This window comes from Pyrgilauda ruficollis, unplaced genomic scaffold, assembly GCF_017590135.1.
Source record: "Pyrgilauda ruficollis isolate IOZ18807 unplaced genomic scaffold, ASM1759013v1 scaffold53, whole genome shotgun sequence".
Classification (NCBI taxonomy): domain Eukaryota; kingdom Metazoa; phylum Chordata; class Aves; order Passeriformes; family Passeridae; genus Pyrgilauda; species Pyrgilauda ruficollis.
The window spans coordinates 3,552,357-3,574,399 of record NW_024526933.1 but is presented as its reverse complement, the minus strand read 5'-3'; the positions used below and the strand labels follow the sequence as shown (position 1 = coordinate 3,574,399).

Sequence of the window (22,043 nt, the reverse complement as noted above, 5' to 3'; positions counted from 1 at the left end):
AGACAATAAAAGAATCTTCACTTAGTCTGGACCCATCATATGGTGCCACACACCTTTACTTTTTAATCTGTTTTTATTCAGGAAGTGAAATTAATAAACTATAAATACAAATGCCAAGGTATTACAGGAGATATCCAGAGGCGTTATATTTTTTTAAATTTCTCACAAATAATTCTTACGGAACTCAACACACATCTGGGAAACAAGTTGAAGTTTTGCATACAATGGAAAACAAGTTACATAGTTGTATTTCATCTTGCCAATTCGCAATTCCTACCTCATACAAACAAAAGCTCAGGAAACAGGTATAATTTATTCAGTAATGGCAGAGCAACTCTGCATTAAGCAAGCTGTCTAAAACCAGGTGTACTTTACAACTGTTTATTCAGTGACATCACGAAATTTTAAAGTATTTTATTTATATACTGTCACCAATATATATATGTATTGCAAAGAGGGCCAAACACTTGCAAAAAAGTCAAGTTTTACACATTTGCGTATTTTCACCTTCCCCCCCTCCCCAAACAGCAAAGCAGTCATTGTTTTCACACGATCTCTTTAATTTGCCAAAAAAACCCCACAGAACTCCACCTATATATCAAGGAAACGGAAGAGCAAGCTTAACAGAAACTTTAATTTATAAGGAGAAAAAAAACCAAACTAGGTGTATCCATTTTAGTTATGACCTTATGTAGACCTGAAGAAAAATGACCACCAAGAATAGGTTCACTAAATTTATTTAGAAATCCTAAAATGTTTCTTACAAAAATGCATTACATTCTGCACACTGCTCTCAACAAATGCCAGGGACATGGGGCCTACCATATTCTCCCCCTTCAAAGTAAGATACAGTGTACATAAAGCAGGATGTTCACAACAATTACAGAAAAACGGTACAATTTACCACCAACAATGAACAAAAATAGAATCCATTCTCTCTGCCACTTCAAAATTTCAATGTTAGTCTTGTGCGCCCTTCCCCCCCATGTATCTGTAAGGAACTAAAACATTACATCTGGTGTACAGCAAAGATTCCACTACACCTCAAATGCAGAACACCTATGAAGCAGAGGAATGTTGGCTTTTTAAACAGAAGCAGATAAAAAAAAAAAGGGTGCAGGACTCCTTCAGTTCTTCACTAGTCTTAGAAAAACTTTCCAGAATACTGCTTCACACTATAAAAAAGAAAAAATAATCTTGCATTAGAATCCTTCAACATCTGCATACTGCTTCACACTATAAAAGAAAAAGAAAAAAGCATGTATTAGAATGATGGACCATACATCTTGCATCAACATTCATAAAGCATATTAAATTACAAATTACTAATACATTTAAAAATACACAATTTTAAAATGTCAATGGCTAACAATTATATTAGTGTATTTCAGGCAGAGTTAAATATTAGTAATCTAAAGCCAAACATTCCAGTTAAGATATTAAAACTGCTATAGCAGCCATAATGTTAATACAGCAAATGCTATCTGTAGCTGTTAATATTTGGCAGAAAAGGCAAAGTACTATCAGCAAGGTGTGAAATGCTGCATAACAGCCCCAAATCGATTTCAACTTGTCCTGTAGAGGCATGGCCTGTGCCATATGGCAGACTGTGATTTGTTGTCAATTTAGTTATCTAAAAACAACAAAATCACTAGTCTTCCACACAGAACTAGACCAACGTCCACTGAAATCTTCTATATTTTCTACAGGCTCTATGTAATTTATTACAAGTAGTTTTTTTGCAGCAGTTTTCACCAGAGAAATGAGAGGACTGCTTGGTTAAGATGTCTTCCAGCAAGATTATTTTTGAGGGTGTCTTCATTTTAATTAGAATGGAGAGCAGAAGAGAATCAAGCCAGAACTACCACTAGAGAAGTTAGGTTCAAATAGTTACTTAAAACCTGCCTTCTTAAAAAATTGATTCACAGAGGAGAGCTGTTTCGTAATATACATGTTAATTTGACAGTACAGACAACATTAAACTTTTACTTGCCTGTTCTGCAGCAAATACTGTGCATTTTGTATCTGGTCCTGTGTTCCTGTAATAGTTATTATCCGATCTTCTGAGCCTTCTAGTGGTTCATCAATTTTGATCGAAGCTCCTGACTCATGACGTATTTGTTTGATTCTCTGGCCTCCCTTTCCAATAATAGATCCTGCCAACTAGTGAAGAAAGTAAAAACATTCATTTCCTGATACAATTGCCTTTCCAAAAAGTTAGAAAATTACAACAGCATTTGAGTAGTTTCCACAAATACAGTTTTAAGTGTTGCAATGGGAGCTTATTTCTTTATAGCCTAAAAATATCCCCTGCAGTATGAACTGTATAAACACAGCTGAGATAAAACTGGGAAAACCAGCTCTCATTTGCAAAATATGGGTTACAAGGACCATATCTATTACTGAGTATTAACCACAAGTAGAATTCTTTAACGCATCTCTGAAGACAGAAACCAAACAGTCAAGCAATACACTGCTGGCAATTTAGAAACACTTGTTTTGTATTAGAAGTACTTAAGCATTTTAAGTATTTCAGATTTACTTAAACAGTCTCAGAAATGGCTGTGACTTTTTTTTATGAGAAAGCAAATCAACTTTACTTACATCTTTGGGAATCGTTACTTGTGTTGTGATGATGGGTCCACCAAGATCTCCATATGAACCACGCCCCCCTGCGTAAGAATAATCTGATTTAAGTGTATGCATCAAGCCCTTTAGTAACTACACAATGAACTACATGCAAAGGTTCTATATGAACACTTACCATAACCAGAGCCACCCTCAAACTGTAAGAGAAAAAAAACATTAACGTGAACAGCCATGTTTCATTAACACATTTTTATCTTAAGCATTATATTGCTAACTTTGACCGCATTTAATCAAACATCACAACCCTCAATCTGATATAAATACAACAGTGTTATGGCATCAAGAGCATCCTGAGGCAAAGATGGAAGACCAGAAACGAAAGGGATGGGTGGGAGGGATCTCATTAACTTCTGTCCATCTGGACCAGAGGCCATCTTGTGCAGGACCACAAGTTGGATGCGATGATTCTTGTAGGTCCTGTCCAACTCCAGATATTGTGTTTCTTATCCTGCCCTATCAAAACCTCTAAGAATAACACATAAAATGACAAAGAATTCAGCCATGCCAGTCTACCAAGGCAGTCTCACCACCTCAGCTTCTTGCAGACAGCTGTTTATGCTGATCTACTTGTGACCTCAGTACTAAACATCAGAATTACAAAATCAGAGTAGAGCCTTTTTAATACTACCATTAATACAACTCAAAATAAACTCCAATCTCCAGTTCCAGGGCAAGAAGTCTGCCCAGCAAATCGTCTTACTACATCTACACCTTTGATTATATGTTTTTTCTAAGATGTAAAGGGTTTGTAGCAATCACAACATGAATGACTTCTGTTACATTTGAACCACCATATACCGAATGTAAATGACTGCAAAGAGCACTCCTGCCCTGTTATTTTTAGGATTTGTAAACCTGCATTTGACATCAAGTTCTCATTTCATCTAATGTGTTCTAAGTGTGCAAAACTGTGTATTTACACTTTGCTATAGAAGCAGAGAGTAAACATATGCAGTTATCTCAAATTCAACTTCTGAAGAGACTCCTGGAGTCTGTGAGAGGAGGCTGGCGGCTGCCTAAAGCTGAAACTTTAGCTTTAGATGTCAACAGCCAAGCTGGTGACATCTCCGTGATAATATTTAAGAAAAGACTAAAAAATTCCCAATGTGCACTGACTGCAAGGATGAGCAAGGATGAAACAAGTGCTCCAGGAACCGGAGTGGAGACTGCCCTGCAGCCCATGGAGAGAACCACACTGGAACAGATCACTACACCGCAGCCCATTGAGGGATGCTATGCTGACAGCAGGTAGAAATGACCAGAAGGAAGCCGCACAGGCAGATACTATGTCCTGTGAGAGAGGACCAACACCAAATTAGTCTGAAGGTTCTTGAAGGACTGTACCACACAAAGGGGACCCACACTGGAACAGTTCTCTAAGAACTGCAGTCCACTGGAAAAAGATCATTTGAGCAGCTCCAGCAGCATCATTCCATGGAAGGGACCCTACTCTGGAGTGGGGAACAATGCAGAGAGGAAGGAGCAGTGACAGGTGTGATGAACTGACTAGGAACTCTGTCACCCCTGTACCATTCATGGCAGAGAAACAGAAGAGTAAGGAATGAAGGAGTGAAAGCTGAGTCTGTGAAGACGTGGAAGATGGGTAAAGGTGTTTTTGTTTCTCACCACGCTATTCAAAGTGCGACTAAACCTACTCAAGCCAACTCTGTTTTGCCTATGATGTTAATTAGTAAGTGATCTGCCCATCTCCATCGGGAGCCACAGACTTTTCTGTCTTACTTTCTCCCCTCACTCTTCTAAGGAAGGGGCGTGAGAGCAGCTCCTGGGTAGGCTCCAGCAGTCAGTCAAGTTCACCCACTCACAAGTACGGGCCAATAGAAGTTATAATGTAACAACTTTCCCAAAAATATTCCTTACCATCTTTCTTTTTACATCAAAATGGAAGCTATTCAGATTAAAGTGGTGAGCTTATCATCCGTCTCTAAGCAACATGTATTGCCTAATCATGTTACTAAGCAATACATATCATAAAACAACGTAATGGAGCTCACAGTGGAGTACAAAATACAAGACAAAGAACGACTCTGCTTAAGGTTAAACTGAGAAGCTGATTACATAGCATACTGCATACACACACATATTGCTGCTGGTATTTGCCACAGGATACCTTTTTGGGCTAACTTCTTTTAAAGAAAATACCTTTCCTTGATCACATCTGCCTGTCCACACGACAAAACAACAGAATTTGATAGCAATTGCTGTGTATATAAGACAAGAACTGACTTTTAACATTAATTAATCAATAGTATTAATTTGGCAGCATTTTGCCATGTTCCAAGACACTGCCAACACCTGATGTTCTCTGTAATCTCAACAATGGAGTGACTACATCAGTAAACAAGAGAAGGGCTACAGGTATCATGCACCTGGACTTCTGTAAAGGCTTTGACATAGTCCCCACGTCCTTCCCTCCAAACTGGAGAGGGATGGATTCCATGGGTAGACTGTTTATTGAATAGGGATAGTTACATCCAGGGGGTAGTGTCAACGGCTCAGTTTCAACGGACATGAAGTGGCGTCCCTCAGGGACTGGCCTCCACTGGGACCGGTGCTACTCAGTGTCTTCATCAATGACACAAACAGATCAGGTACACCTGCAGCAAGTATGCAAACTGAGTGGTGCTGCTGACAGACCTCAAGGACTGGATGCCACCCAGAGGAACCAGGACAAGCTCAAGAAGTGAGCCCATGGGAACCTCATTCGATTTAACAAGACCAAGAGCAAGGTGCTGCACCTGAGCTGGTCCAATCCCCAGTACAAACACAGGTTGGGGGATGAACAGATGGAGCCCAGCCCTGCCCAGAAGAAGCTGGGGGTGCTGGTGAGTGAAAGGTGAGACATGACCCAGCCATGAGCACTTGCAGCCCAGAGTGGCAACTGTGCCCTGGGCTGCATCGAAAGGTCAAGCCTTGAGATCCCAACACGAGTACTGCATCCAGCTCTGGGGCCCCCAAACATTAAGGGCATGGACCTACTGGATTAAGTTTGGAGGAGGACCACAAAGATTTATTACAGGGATGCAGCACCTCTTCTGTAAGAGAGCCTGAGAGCTGGGATTGTTCACCTTGGAGTGGAGAAGGCTCCAGGGTGACCTTATTGTGGCCTTCCAGCTCCAGAAAGCAGCCTACAAGAAGGTTGGAGAGGAGTTCTCACATAGGCATGCAGAAGGAGGACACGGGGCAACAACTTTAAATTGGAAGAGTGTTGGTTTAGTTTAAGTACTGGAAAGAAATTCTTCACTGTGAGGGTGGTGAGGCTCTGGAACAAGTTGCCCAGAAAAGCTGTGGACACCCAATTATTGGAAATGTTCAAAGCCAGGTGCAATGGAACCCTGAGCATCCCAGTCTAGTTCAAGGTTCTCTACCCACGGCAGGTTGGAATTAGATGATCTTTAAGGTTACTTCAAACCAAAATCATTCTATAATTCTGTGATAACATCCCAAAACCTATCTGACCACATGATACATTTTCAAACAGACTGATAGGTAAACAAGTTCATTCACAAATGAAGTGAGAAGCTACTTTAAGTATTTGCTGCTCAAAATAAAATTCCACATTACGGAAGTAAAACAAAACATAAATTATAAATTCATGCATCTACAGTGCATCAGTTATGGAGCAAGCTACCATTTACCAAAATGAAAATACACTGTAAAAGAGGTAAAAGAGGTACAGAAAAGGTCCTCTATTTTTACCAGGCTGCTGCATAATTCCACATTTCTATTAACATTACCTGCCTTCAAAGGACACACCATTAATTCTGCCCCTAAAATCCAAGTCAGAAAAATGGCTTTATAAATTTTAATAGGCACAATTTGCCATGGACTACACTCAAGATCTCTTAGATTTGCTTTATCACTTAACTCATTCAAGAAAGCATCAATTTCAAAAAACAGGCTGAAAACACTCACCAACTCTGGTGGCTGCATGTCATCACAGGCATCCACATGACACTGCATCATCTTCCAGACACAACATAAGAGGAAGAACAGAAATCCAGGTCATACAGACTTTTAGAGAATGTTGCAATAAAACAGAATGCATAGTGGTACGAAAAAACCCTTACACTATTAACAAATACTTGAAATTATGTGATTTAGACCACTTTCAAGACTCACTGGCTTTTAATTTTACTTTGGGGCAACTCTAAATGGGAAACTCCTGTTTTCCTTCTCTTTCTGTGTTATTAGCAGATTCTTCCTCTCACTAAGAAGCTCAGAAACTAATGGCAAGGCAAAACTTAAGCCTTCTTTTTTCTTTCAGAAAACCTTTTTACATGTAAAAATACTTTATCAATATTTTATTTCTGCCATCTACTAGAAAAAGGTTTACTAAGATTGAAACAAGTAACTGCAAGTGATTATGCCAACTGCAGGTTAAGTAGGAAGGACACTGCTTCTTATGTTCTACTATCCACATACCTCATCTAGCCAGTAAGGAGACTAACAATCTACCACTACCTTCGTAAATTAGAAATTATTAACTACGTTTCTAAAACATATCACATATGGCATTTATTTCAGAATTTTACAGTTTCAGCAAATTATGTTTATTTGTGCAAAATGAGTTTCTGAAATAGTGTGTCTTAGCATACGTAACATTTTACACTGCAGACTAATTTGTGCTACTCACTACTCAGAACTGGAACAGAAACCAATGACAGATGGGCTGGATAAGGCAAAGAGCTTAACTTTTACATGTTATAGAAAACCCTGCAGGCAGTCCTAACTGATGTCAAATTCTTTAGTAGTAGGTTTTTCTGGTTTTTAAGATGGACCTAGGAAAGTGAAATTTTGTTACTTCCTTCCAGCATCTGCATGAATAAGCAGAAGAGTTGTCATACATTCTTCCTTTACTAATTTTAATATGCCTCTGAGAATGAGAGTGTTAAAAAATCCAGAAAACTCAGATTTTTCAGATCACCATAGCCCTTACGGTACACAGGATTTGACCTGTCTGTACTTTGGAGAAAAAGCTTCAGAACAAATTGTAAGTCAAATGAGCATATAAACAGCAGTACATATTCATACTACAGCTTTAAGCCAGGCTAACACACCATTATCATCTTAGGTGATTAACTCTGTATGGCCAAGAGGAATTTAGCCATCTTTTAAAATCAAAGTGGGTTTTTCTCCACTCAGCATTTACAAGACTGTCAATACTGTCATATCTCTGGAATACAGGAAAAACCACAGTTCAGCATCCAGTCTTAAAGACTGTCAACTGTTCAATCTTTCTGCCTTTAGTGAAAAAAAGAACTGGCAAACAAACTTGGTTTTGTACATTAAATTTTTCCAGTATTTTTGAGATGTTCATCAATTGTTGCCTTTTTTTACACCTATGTAGGATAGAATTCACGTGAAAAGAGCATTCCTACTCTCTAGGAGCAGCTTTTTCCATCACAAAACCACAGTAATACTGGTTTTGTTAAAACTTTTAGCTACACAACAGTTTCTATTTGATGCCTGTAGCACAGGAGGACTTTAGCTTTTGGCATAATACTTGAAGTTGTGTAGTCACACTCAGTGTGAAAATTTCCTTTCTGTTTACACAATTCAGGATACTAGAATCATAATTAACTAAAACTAGAAATTAAATACTGTCTTTGCTGGAAAGTAGTCCTCACTTCAACCGACTGTAACACTTGGTCACAAAGGAGCCAAAGTTATGAGCAGCTTCATTATGAAAAAGAAATGAAATTGCTTTTTTTTTTTTTTTTTTTCCATGAAAGAAACCAAACTAGCAGAAATTACTCCACTTGTGTGTAGAATCATGACAATAAAGTGAAGGTCAACCTGACAGGCTAAGCCTAAGATAAAATGGATTTTCTATTCTGGCTGAACTGGAATAAAAATAGAACAAAAATAGAACACACTACTGCCCAAGAGTCAAGCTAACTAAGACTGTGCTCAACCAAATACCCAAAGAAGGACAGGCTGCTTAGTTCATATACTCTAGCACAGGCTTCATAAGCTGCAAACAGAAGAACACAAAACCTAAGCTCTGAAAACATATAAATACAGATAAGAAATCTTGGAGGTGTACTTCTCCATTCTTCCAGTTTCTTAGCATGTAAAGTAGCATGGGAAACAGGGTTTTTTTTGTGACTGCAAATATTTGTAACTGCAAATCTTTTATTATTTCTAATAAGCACATGGCATTCTTGCAATTTGGAGTTCCAGTAACTCTTATTCTAGTTCATGTGAAGCCCATTTAGGTAGCCCATTTCATAGCTCCTTTTCATTTCTATCTTCTACATTAATTTAGAAGAAAAAAATAATGTGTCATCAGTCATCTTAAAGAAGGTGCCAAACAAAGCCAGAGGAGAAAAGAATATTGCTACTATAGAGATCCACCCCTGTTGTGGTTTAAGAGCAGCTGGCAACTAAGCACTACACAGCTGCTTGCTCACACACCCCCACCCAACCCCCAGTGGAACTGGGACAAGAATCAAAAGTAAAACTTACAGCTTGAGATAAGAACAGTTTAGTAACTGAGAAGAAGTTAAAAAACAAAACAAGGAAAACTAACAAAAACCTAAACAACCACCACGCCCAAAAAAAAAAAAAAAAAAAAAAAAAAATCAAGGATACATGATACAACTGCTCATCGCTCTGCTGACCACTGCCAGGCGCCATCCTCAAACCCTTATGAACCCCCTGCCTGGGTAACTGCCCCAGTTTATATACTGGTTATGATGTTCTATGGTGTGGAGTATCTCTCTGGCCAGTTTGGGTCACTTGTACTGATTATAATACTTCCCAACTTCTTTGGTGTACCTACTCATTGTCAGGGCATGAGACACTGAGCAAGTGCTTGACTTGGTATAAAATGCTACATAGGAAAACCGAAAACATCAGCACATTATCAACATTATTCTCATACTGAATTCAAAACACAGCACTGGACTAGCTACTCAGAAGAAAGTAACTATCCCAGCTGAAGCCAGGAGAACCTCCTGGATTTCCTACTGAGGAAAGAGGAAATGTTGTCTCAGAACAGCAGGTGGCTGCTGGAGCCTGGCAGTTCAGAATGCAACACAGAAGACTATCTGTATCCTTTGTTTTAAGCTTATACACACTATGAGATTTCTTTCTTCCTTCAGAAAGACCTGATGTAAGATTCAACTAAGCAGTGGTTCCACCTCCAAAACACTTGGAATTTAGAGTGGATTTTCTGCAGAGAAACTAGTAAATATAGAATTGATTCAAAAAAGCCATCACATTCCATCAATTAGAGCTCTTCTCATATGCTCTTCCACAATCCGTATTACTGTATCAATGCCCGTGTTTGCCAACCTTTAGTGTTAAGAATGCTCTGCTCGTGTAACTCACCAGAGAACATTGTTCTGACATGCTTTCTCTATCTGAAAAATCTCCCAATTGCTATTTCTGTCATGCTGATTAAAAAAATCTAAAATATGCCAGTGCAAGAAAACCTACAGAGCTGAGCACAATCAAAATCACTGTATCTTTTTAATGACAGGGAGAAATAAAGAAAACAGAAGAGTACCATTTACACCTCAAATCCACCGGAGGATCACTTGAATGGACAAAATATTTTGGTTTTACTACCAGAACTGTGTAAAGTGCAAGTAGTTCAGCAACAGGCGGTCAGCATGCTAACTGGGCCTAGGAACACAACAGAGCAAATTTTCAACTCATACCATGCCATCGTAACGGTCTCCCGGTCTGCCCCTTCGGTCATAGGACATCAGATCTCTAAAACAAAAAAGACAGCAGCATGTTAATTGTGTTGTATGTGTTATAAGCTAGCTTGTTTATCTGAATTTTCCTGTTCAGGGTTCACATCTAACTTAGTATCAAACTACTCTACCCAAGTTCTGAATAAGAGAAGTTCCAGAACTGCTGACTATAGTCCTGGCAACTTACTACATCACAGTAGGTAATTAAATTTCAGTAAATTTCAAAATACTCTTGTCTAATACAGGCTCAATCCTGCATAATCACTATCAACATGGAAGCATGGAAAAATCACTAAAAATATGAATATGACTCAGATATACAACATGAGCTTTTGTATAATGCTATTATCCAACAACTCACCCGCCACGAGGAGGTGGTGGAGGAGGAAGAGGAAGATTACGAGCTCTGCTGCCACCTCTAACACCACGACCTGGTGGAGGTGGTGGAGGTCCTCTGCGAGGGCTCATATCATCATAATCTCTTCTTGAGGGAGGCATGGGTCGTCCACCACGACCAGGAGGCATTCGATCAAAACCTCCTCTTCCACGCATTGGAAAGCCCACTGGCCGTCCCCTTCTATCATCAAACATCATTGTGAAGCCACCATAATCATATGTTTCATCATAGAAATTGGGATCATAAGGCTGGGCCCGTCCTTTAATTGGAGACTAATACAAACAAACAAAACAATTCCTCAAATCAGACAGTTCTATTTCAACTGGTGTATTTAATTATTAAAATAACACATTTATGCATTTGGAACATGTTCTTGATTTCACAATGCTGCCAAGAAAGGAGATGTTGATGTGCTTCCTGCGAACTTAACTATGACAGTAAAACTACTCAGATGTGGCACATACATTTTGTTTTCCTTCCTCTTCAAATCATTCATTCTGACGACATGCAAAGCATAAATGGCCCACTACTACCAAAAATTGCTCATAAAGTGTACCCCAATTCTAAGCAATAGAAACAGTTCTCAAGGTTTGTAACTATCCATTATTTGCTGCTGGGAAAGTAGGAGGTACTAAATTTAAACTAGAAACTGAAAGACACCATTTTTCATCCAATTAATGTATAAAACATCCATGAATGCCAATGAAAGAATAAAAGAAATTTAATAAACATTACCTCAGAGATAAGATCCAAGATAATCTTGATGCACTCAACAACTCTATCAGGTTTTCCACCAATAAGCACCACTCTGTCAGTCGAATGAGGACAACACTCTTGAAAGAGCTTAATAGTGGTCTGAGTGTTCTGCAGAAGAAAAAAAAAATCCAAGATTATCAAATATATTTTTAAAGCTTTATAAAACCATTAAAATATTTAGAAAACAGATTCAAAAGACAATTAAGTTCCCACTCACTTAAATCTGCATGCTTGCTTTTGTAGTTATCACACAAAATTTGAAGATTACATATTTTTAAGATCTTGCTGCTCTAAGTTTTGTATGGAGATGAAAAAAAATAAATTCTCTCCTACTTTAATTAAGATGTAGCTGTGATGAATCATTTAATAAAGTATTAGAAGAAGGACCACATAACCATTGTGAGCTTATAGGTTGTATTAGCTTTCAAATTAAACATGCTCTGGATGCTAAGACAGCAATGTTGCTAGGATTGTGTCTAGTTATCTTGCCTTTCTTAATCCATACAAACAAGTATTGGCTTATACCTGAACTGACCTGAACCTGCCTGACACAATGCCAAGAAACTCAACTATGTGTTTTCAGTTCAGAGACCGTTGAATTTTTTTTTTAGAATCTTACTCTTTCACTTAAAAAAAGATGGTCTTCCAAGAGTTAGAATTAAAAAATACATAACCAAACATGAAGTCTTTCCACAGTAAATCCACTGTGGAGATGCTTTCATTCTCGACTGTTTTCTGTGTTCAACCACACAAATAATTCTACACTATGCAGCAGTTTGTTCTAAAAGGAGAAATGAATACAATTTTAATAAAATTAAGTAAAAATTCTTTCTTTAAAAACAGTACTCTATAAAAATACGTTTAACCAAGTCCTGGCTCTGCCACTGACATTAATTCTGAGGGTCTGCAAGAAAGTTGAAACTCCCAGCTCTGTCCCACAACATCAAAAGCATGTATGCAACATGTTAAGAAAGAATTACAACCAGCAGATACTTAGATGTGCCCCTTATGAACAGAAAACATTGCTTATTGAACAAAATGAATTCTCAGAGCAGAAAGCAAGTACCTCTCTGAGTTCTTTGATTTTAGCACCCTTGACACCAATAATGCCTCCTGCCAAACTCTGGTGAATAAGAAGTCGAAGTTCGCAGTCGAAGTCACTGCCTTTGTAGTGTTGATACTGCAAATAAGATGCATATAGGGAGAAGCAATAAAGATTAATCACAGAAGTTCAAAATATTTGGGGTTTTAAGCTTCTTCTTTAAACAGAATGGGGCAATTCAATTATTGCTGAATTGAAGTCATGTATTTCTTTTGATACAACCACAACAATTTAAACACCTCACCTCAATGTGAAGTATCAGTTTTCCCTATTTTTTACATTATTTATTAAATTACACTGCACTGCTTGCTATAAAAATTCAAGAAGGCATCAAACAGTGTAACACATTTTTTGGGAAACAGGAAGGCTGTTCAAAATGTTAGTTTAATAAACAATGATAATTTTGCCCTCTACCCAAAAAAATGCCAACATGACAGCCATAATCCTTCTTTAAAAAGGCTTTTGGCATTTTTCACTTTTCTAATTTCCTGTGTTTAAAAACACAGAACAATCTCATTCAAAAGCTAATCTTTTCATTCTAAACAGAAGAAAATTTCAAGATAAATACCTCTTCTAAAGTAGGGATAATCTTCTTCAAGATTTCTCCAATTGTCTCTATATCTGCACTTATACTCAGGATGCTGTTGGAAGCCATGATGACAGACAATATGGAGAAGGTAGGAAAGAAAAAGCAGAAGTAAATTCTTTTTATCATCATGCACAAAATTTTAACAAGATTTACTACAAGGAAGAGTTTACAAGTATTCCCCATTTAAAGTAAACCTGTTTGCTCAATTTACAACACATGCATCTTCGTTTATGCCCAGTATATATGCATGAGAAATTTAAGATTAGGTAGGTCTTGCAGAGAGAGAAAGACAGAATGGGCTTTTGGAAGGGCTCAAATTAAGTGGGCAAGAAACTGACGCAGAACTGAAAAGTAGAAAGTGAATACTCATGTTCCCCGCCACCACTAATTAGGATACCCTCGCTATTACATTCGTAGAACTGGCACACCTTCTCATATTAAAAGTGAGGATATACAAGTGGTGAACGTTGTAGCTGGAATAAGGTTATGGAACTCAGATTACTAATGGGCCCTCCAAGAAAACAAATACAAATGCAAGACAAAAAAAAGACGAAACAAATGAGAAGTGAAGGAAAGCGAACCGGAATTAGCACTTCATCAGAAATAATTATGAACAGGCAATGTTGAGGGGAGCAAGGTGGGCCACAAAGACAGAGCGAGAGACTATTTTGAACCAATCTGATTTACAATGCAGCAAATATGCAACACTTGAAGCTGTGCTCCTTCCATTGAAATAAAATTAGTGGATTGTTTGGGTGGGCAACTCACGTAAAAGTTCAGTGACAAAAAGACTTAATGGGGAAAATAAGACAGAAAACTTGAAAAAAAACAATACACCGTCTATAAGGGGATACTATTTAATTATATCAAAGGCAGGTAATAAAATACATTTCTCTCTTTCTAATCAGGCAGTGAGGCATAAACTGTTGGGACATACCGCTCAGGGCCACTGCTGTCTGGGACTGAAACACTTGCATTGTACTGCATTGGTCATTGGCGTTCGTGGATGTTGGCATTGGGCATGGGCATTCAATCAGTAGTTGTCAAGTATGGTACCCGTTTGGCAACGAGCACATTTTTGGGCATAGCCAACCAGGGTTTTCACATGGGCGTTCAGGGGCGGATGGGCCAACGTCATGGTGGGCAACGCAGGGGCAAGTCGATCCAGTACATGGGCAACGGAGATATATGGCCAAAAAAACAAGGAGAGGGAAAAGGGGGAAAAGCAATAAATTTTAATTTAATACAAACTATACTCATTACTCTCAATTAATGAAACAAGCTTAAGTTGTTCTGAAGACTAACACAACAACGGACTGCTACACCAACTGTGGCCTAACAGTATGGACTTTAAAAATGAGTCACTTGATCTGACTAAACTACTATTTACTTTTAATAAATGATGTTTCAGTAGCAGGCTGGCTCATGAGGGTAGACGCAAAAACTGTCAAGACTGGTAGTACTAGAACCTTGGGCAAATTGGGAAAGTTTGTGTTCCAGACAAATCTAAATTATCTGGACATAGGTGACATACTGATTTACTCAAAAAAAAACCAAAACAAAAACCAAAACAAAAAACCAAAAAAAAAAAAAACCCCGATTAAAAAAACCCTAAAAAAAAGAGGAACAACTAGCTGCCAAAGTTAGTGAGCATATGTATGATTCCTGACCATTTCAACTATAATCTCAACTCTAGCTGCGGTAGTTTATGAACTTAGTTGGAACTGATTTGTAATGATATACTGCCAAATCTTGCGCTGAACAGAGTCTTGATTGGAAAAACCGTTGAAATTGTAGCTGATGTTAAGTACAGGAGTGTAAACAAATGGAATTTAAGAAGTGTTGCCAAGTTTTATAAATAAACAACATTAACGCTGAGCATGTGTCTAACCACCAGAGTCAACCCCCTGTAAAACGTGAACAGGCATTAAGTCATAACCATTTAAAAATACTTCCAAGTAATAGAATACAATGTTCCTTTAGTGTTTTATACTCATATTTAAAGCAAGAAACCTTAGTATTAATGGTTTTGTGCTTCACGTGCAAGCTGTTAAGGAACAGATGGATGATTTCATTTTGCTTTTTTGAAGGAAATTAAAGAATTTCTCTATCACTGGGTTAAGCCAGCCACCTGCAAGGGTTTCAGCAGTACTATAAGCGATGCACACATATGGGCAACGGTACTATTAAGGGGTTTAAGTTTTGTCGGTATTTTTAATTAGGATGGTAACTCACTTCAAGTGTGTAATTTAGCAGAATCCTATTAAAAAGTGAAGAGATTTAATATAAACCTCTCCTCCCATGCATCAAGCTGGGTTTCAATTCAAACAGAAATTGAAGAACTGTTATCTACTCTGACAATCAATACAGATGGTTTGTAACTTGGATGTCTATAGAGTTGAATTGCTCCCATTTCTAGAAATGCACGCAATCAAGTTTTCGATGTAGTGCTCTGAAAGAAGCAGTGTTAAATTAGTTCAAACTCATATATACTCACGTCTGTACGAAGTGCTTTAATATTTTTGCCACCTTTTCCAATCACTGCTCCAGCATTCTGGAAAACAGTTTTCAGAAGTTACATTATGACAATTCAGCACAGACCAAGTTTTGAACTCAAGACTAAAAACAGCAGACCTATTTTTGCTGGCCCAAGAGTTGGGTGGAAGCACCACCTGGCATTAAAAAATTTACCAAATGCTCTTACAACCACAGAACACAGCACACAGAGAAAGGTAACTCAGCTTTGCCGTTAATATTTCAATTCCAAAGAGAAGTTTTAGGCAATTCTGCCCATGTTGAACTTCTCATAGACTAGATCTATTAAAAAAAACAAACTAAATGAGTGTAATGTAGGCCAACTACTTCCTCAATTACCTGATCAGCTTTTTTTTTCCCCCTTATGGAGTGTGTTTGCAAATTCCACTTTTCAGCTCCAAACAAAGTGCAAGTATTGTTTTGCACATCAGTAAAGTAATTAATTTCTCAGAGCAATATAAACTGAAAAAGGCTGAAATGAACGCTAACAGCCACCAACTTCATTAAAGCCACCAACATTAACAGGAATAAACTGACAAATAGTAAAAAATGGCAATTGGAAAACCACATTTTACCAGGTTCTTTCAAGAAGTCTATGAAAAGTATTGCTTTTATAACACACATACATTATGCTAACAGCGTGCAAAATATTTAATGGTACTCCAGGTACCTTGGGTATTGGTCAGAAATGTCATAGAGTTCAGACAACATTCTTTCACGTCAACACAAAAGACTGAGATACTTCAGAAAGTATAAATCATCTGTAGCAACTGGAAACACCAGAGTAAATTCAGACACAGCAACTTTAACTATTTACACTTGTCAACAAAATCACTGCAATCCCTGAAAAACTACTGCCACACTTCCTCCTGTTGATATGGTTGAACAAGTTTAGTAGATCTATTTGGGAGAATTACTAAAATCCCAAGTTCTCATCTCACATATTTAATCTAAAATCACTTGTTTATAATCCTCTAAACACCTTCTTTTACAAAGACTCATATACAGTCACTCCACTCGAAATAGCTACCTTCCACCCACATGTAAAAATATCTTAGACTCTTTACTGCCCTACTTCTTAGCAAGTATGTATTTTTAATAAACTCTGTATTGATCCTTAGGGCCTTACCCTTTTACGACAACTCAGAAGACAATTCCATTGCAATATACCTACAACTACCATTCCCGAAAATTCCCAATAAATTACTTCATTTCAAAAAAAGCACATAATCTCTCTACACATATCTCAACATACACTTTGTCACCACCACACTGAACAATGCTACACACAAACCAGTAAAAAAGCGTACTTTGCTCTGAAGCAAGATGCGCAGTTCAACCATCTCATCAGTGTTCCGAGATCTTTTGAAGGCCTGCTCTTCCTCCATATCTTCTGCAGGACGTTTGCCTGTAGAGAGGTCCATAGGGGGGAAACATAAACATCTATTTAACTTTCTAAGTCATAATGAAGGGGAACACGTGCCAAATTTATGCTCTGCACTTTTAATACATTCCTTCCTATTAACACAAAACTAATTACACACGTCTATTCTGAGCATCCAAAGCACAGAAACTAGTCTTCACATCAACAGCTTTCTTACTGATTAACAACTGAAAATGCATTTAAAAATCTATGAACTATGGCTTAAATGAGAATGTTGCACACAGGCAGTAAGAAATTCACAACATATTAGACACGTCCAAAGGAATGCAACATCACCCACTTAGTATTTATTTATAATTTCAATTGGGGAAAACATTTCAAGCATAAAGCTCAAATGTAGTTTGTCCAACACCGAAATACTGGTGAAATAATAGCAAAGTAGAACATCAGATGCTCTGGGAAAAACTGGCATGAATCAACAACAATAATGCCCAAACTTCCCTGGTAATTCCCGAGAAATTTTCCATTAAGCTCTTTAGCAATATTTCATATATTCATAGTCCTGCATGTAACAGTTACAATGAAAAATATGCAATTAACAGATACACCCTATAGCATTCCTACATATGCACATTCTCCATACAGATATGAAATATTTTTCAGTATTTAGTCACAACTTTCAGTTCTCATGTCTAAAACATATCAACAGAAAGATTACGTATTTATACTTCAAAAGCATATGTAATGACACATTAATTAAAATAGAAGATATTTAATGCAGAACATAAAATTACTGCTGATGCAAACATATGGCAAAGGTAAATAATTATAAAATTCTTTGAAATACTAAAATTTTTAAGAGGGTCTTTCTAAAATGAATAGTCCTTTAAAAAATTTACCATTTGTCTCTGTGTTGGTAAAGGTCTCCTCCTGTTGTTCAGTCTCCATTGCCTTTTTTTCTTATGTAGGCAAGCAAAACCTGCTGAGAAATAAAGACAGTACATTTTTTTGTCACAAGACAAATTACACCTCATGCTAAAGTGGAAAAAAATAACAAAAATAAATGCCTGCTGCTAGAACTTACCGCTGTTATATATCCTTGCTGACAAAAACTCAAGTACTCTGGGCGGGATCAAAATCCAACAGCCTATTGCTTCAAGAGCCTATGAAAACAGTATATATCAGTTGTGAGTCTTCCCATGTTGTGAGTATGATCCTGCTACAGTCAGAAACCAAAGGGTTGACCTAAACTATTGCTGCAAATTTTTTCCTTATAAAAGAAAAAGCATAGCCAAGCCAAACACACCACTAAGAGAAGATAAAGGCAAAATCTGTAGACTTACATAAAGTCTTAACATCTGAATTACACTTTTTGGGCACACTCAAGTTTTAAGTAACCACATAATCTCAACATTATATGATATGTGCCTTGGTTTCACTTTCTAAAGGGCACTACACCAAAATCTGGTCCTGCTATTTAGGTCAACACTATTTATATTTAATAAGAAGTCCTGTTATGGTAATCATCAGACTTTGTTCTACAAATTCTCTACTAGCATGCATTTGAGCATGTGTTCCTCTCAACTATAACTGATGAATAAAATAAAAACTACAACTTCCAACTACACTAAAATAACATATTTTTAAAAATATCACCCTCTGCACTTACATACAAGCCCCTGCATGCACACACCCCCAAACCTCCAAAAGCACCTGTACTTCAGTACAATTTTCTGGAACAGACTGTGACCTGCTTTTAGCTACTAAGTCACATTAGCGAGAAGCATAAATAAAAAAAACCCAAACATTCCTCCAACTTACTATCATTAAAAATGTGATTTACAAATACAACCAAACAATCACATATTTCCCCTCGCATTCCATTAACTTCCATAGCATCAACAAACAGCAGGCATTCATTGCTGTACCATAATCGGGGGAGGGGGAATGGGGGTGGGGAAGAAGAAGCTGATTCTAACTCACTAAACGTACTCTCAGACAGCTATGTAATTGCTGCCCTGCTTGTAGGGGCTAAAAGCAGGCTCTGTCTTCCAAACACATGCCGGCATTTCCAGGTACTTGAAGCGGGCTAATGGGCATGCACAAGTTCAGTAATAGCGGGATCTCAGGCAGACATTGCCAAAATTGTGATGCTAATGTGGACGGGTAGCAAGGAAGACACAGACAAAGTGTTAACAGCCTCCTCAGACACCGGTTAATTTCCAACCATCCCAAGAATTTTAAGGCAGCGGGGAGCAAACTGTTATCAGTTACAGTTACAATTCACTGCTTAGTCTCCCCTAGTCAAACTTCCCCATGTGTTCTCAGTAATCTCGCTCAGCTAGGTAAATCGAGGAGACATTAACATAAATAATAAAGTCAGGTTCCTTATGAACACCGAAGGGCTAAAGCGGCCACGAGAGGTGTAACCAGCGACCACAGACCTAAGAAACGTCAGAGCGCCTCCAAGGTGCAGCGGCACATCTTGCCTGCCCCTCTCTTCCCCCGCTCCTTCCCTGCATCTCCAGCAGCCCGCCCAGCGCGGCGGGGACCGGGGCGAGCACGGCGGCGCCCCCGCGGAGCAACGGAAATGGCGCCCTGCGAAATGGCGCCCGCCGGCCCGCTGCGAGGCGGAGCCGGGAGCGGAAGGGCCGCCGCCACCACCACGCGGCCGCGGGGAGCGTTACCCGGCTCGGCCCGGGCGGACACAAAGGAGGTGCCCGGCGGCCCGAAGCAGCGGGCGGAGCAGGGTCAGTCCTAGCGCCACGGGCACTCCGCCCTCGCCCTAAAGCGGCGGGGCCGCGACGCGGAGCCTCCGCCCCCCGAGCGGCCTCTGCGGCTGCTTCCGCGCAGGCCGCGGCCCAGAGCGCCCTCGCTGCGCCCGCCATAATCCTCCACAGAAGCTCGCCCTGGGCAGTTACCACGGACGGGCGCGGGAAGGCGGCCGCGGACGCCGCGCCCCCGCCCTTGGAGTGCACCCCCTAGCGCTGCGAAACCCGCGCCGTCCCCGCGGGGCAGCGGGGACAGAAGCCATCTGAGGGCACTCAGCAATAGCCGAGGCGGAGACACACCAGTGTCCTCCACGCAGCGTTTTCCTCATTCTACCGCCGACCCCACGGGAGCCCTGGGGCCACGGCAGCCCTCGGCGGTTGAGGCCCCAAGACAGGAGACACAGGCCGTCTCGCACCGCTGTGTCACGCAGTGTCGCCGAGCGGAGTACATCGGCGGCTCTAGCGGCCCAGGCAAGGCCTTAACCGGCCTATGCCCTTCTCCCACCCCCCGCCCCTCCTCGCCGGCCCCGGCCGCACGGCGCCGCGGGCTGCGCGTACCTGCGCCCGCCACCGGCCCCGCCGCGTACGGGAGAGAAAGGGGAGCAGCCGCGGACTCCGACGCACACATCCACCAGCGCCACCCGCGATTGGCCCCACCACCGCCCCCCGCGCGGCGCCGCCGTCGCCTCGTTGGGTGAAGCCGCTGCCCGTCAGCACAGGAGGCGGTGCCGCGACCCGCACCGCCCTCCGTGAGGGAAAGGACGAAACGTGCCCGGGGAAAGGGTGGCGTCGCTAGACCCGTGCGGCGGCCGGCCGGCTTGCCTTTCCTACCTGGGCTGCGGGAGCCGCGCTGGGAGCGGCGCGGGCTGACAGCGGGCTGCCCAGAAAAGCGGGAGCGGCTGCGGCCGGGAGGCGAGAAAATGGCGGCCGCTAAAACCCCGCCTTATGCGTGCAGCCCGGCGCCGGCTGCGGCGAGACTCTCGCGATGATTGGACGCCCCCCTCCCATTGGCTGGTGGGTGCTCGCGGCGGTTTTGCGGAGCGCGGGCTCGGGCGCTGCCCGATCCCTCAGGCCGGCGGGAGCCGGGGCCGCCCCGCCGCCACCGCTCGCCCGCCCCGGTGAGTTGGAGCTCTCGGCCCCTCCGAGGGGCTGCGAGGTGCGGCCTGTCCTCATTCGCATCTTCCTCCTCCCCCGCTTCTGCTTCCCTTCCTCACCCCTTTCACCTCCTCTGTTGAAAGCTGGCGCTTTACTTGGGTTAACTAGGCGGTATCTTCCGAGTAGTGGATCTTTTGGCGGGAGAGCTAGAGGCAGGGTGTTCTTTTGTTCGCTCTAAAGACCATAATGCCAAAAACACCCCAATAAAAACAGCAGAACCCGCGCCTGGTGTTTCTTAAATGTTCTTAGTGTAGGTTTTGTTTTCGTTGTGTTCTGTAGAGAGACTGAGCTACTCGGTCGCCCTTTCTAAGCGATTGAACATGATCCATGCACAGTTAGGGAACCTGGTATCTTCATGTTTGTAGCAGTGACATGGATGGAGGAGTTGGCTGCACCATTAGCAGGTGTGCTAGCGATACCAGATTGGGAGGTGCTGCTAACTTTCTCGATGGAGGAATAACACTTCAGGAAAAAAATTTTCTGGGGGGTGCTGGTCGGCAGCAGCTCAGGGTGAGCCAGCAGTGCGTGCCCGGGCAGCCAGGAGGGCAAACCCATCCCGGGGTGCATCAGACACAGCATCACCAGCTGTGATTGGGATCATCCTGCTGCATTCAGCCCTGGTGCGGCCTCACCCTGAGCCCTGTGTGCAGTGCTGGGCCCCACACTCTGAGAAGGGTGGGCAGGTCCTGGAATGGCCCAGAGGAGGACAGCAGAGCTGGTGGAAGGGCTGGAAGGCACATCCTGTGAGGAGCGGCTGAGGGCTCTGGGTTTGTCTGCTTTGGAGAGAGGAGGCTCACGGGTGACCTCATTGCTTGTACAGCTCCCTGGGGAGCAGACCTGGAGAGGGAGTGCTGGTTTGTTCCTGGCATCCAACAACAGGAGATGTGGGAATGGTTCAAAGCTGTATCAGGGAAGGTTCAGTCTTGACAATAGGAATAATTTCTTTACCAAGGACAATAAAGTTGGTGAAAGGCCTGG

General features: G+C 41.0%; 2 protein-coding genes across 3 annotated transcripts in view; one reads left to right on the top strand and one right to left on the bottom strand.

Moving 5' to 3' along the window:
- Positions 1-721: 721 nt before the first annotated feature.
- On the bottom strand, positions 722-20,707 carry HNRNPK (heterogeneous nuclear ribonucleoprotein K). The gene is made up of 16 exons (XM_041480783.1): positions 20,469-20,707; positions 18,224-18,302; positions 18,039-18,121; positions 17,066-17,163; positions 15,718-15,774; positions 14,158-14,201; positions 13,200-13,272; positions 12,596-12,709; positions 11,509-11,637; positions 10,738-11,045; positions 10,338-10,392; positions 6,583-6,633; positions 2,765-2,786; positions 2,605-2,687; positions 1,994-2,163; positions 722-1,236 (listed from the first exon to the last, which is right to left on the bottom strand). The coding sequence occupies exons 3-16, from the start codon at positions 18,085-18,087 to the stop codon at positions 1,203-1,205; spliced, it is 1,287 nt and encodes a 428-aa protein (XP_041336717.1). The 5' UTR covers positions 18,088-18,121; positions 18,224-18,302; positions 20,469-20,707; the 3' UTR covers positions 722-1,202.
- Positions 20,708-20,891: 184 nt separating this feature from the next.
- Positions 20,892-22,043, top strand: part of RMI1 (RecQ mediated genome instability 1) — a 38,096-nt gene continuing 36,944 nt past the window's right edge. The window contains exon 1 of one of the 2 annotated variants that reach the window (XM_041480781.1): positions 20,892-21,028. The gene's annotated coding sequence lies outside the window, so the exon portion shown is untranslated. The remainder of the gene's footprint in view (positions 21,029-22,043) is intronic. The other variant, XR_005956247.1, reaches the window with a different exon arrangement.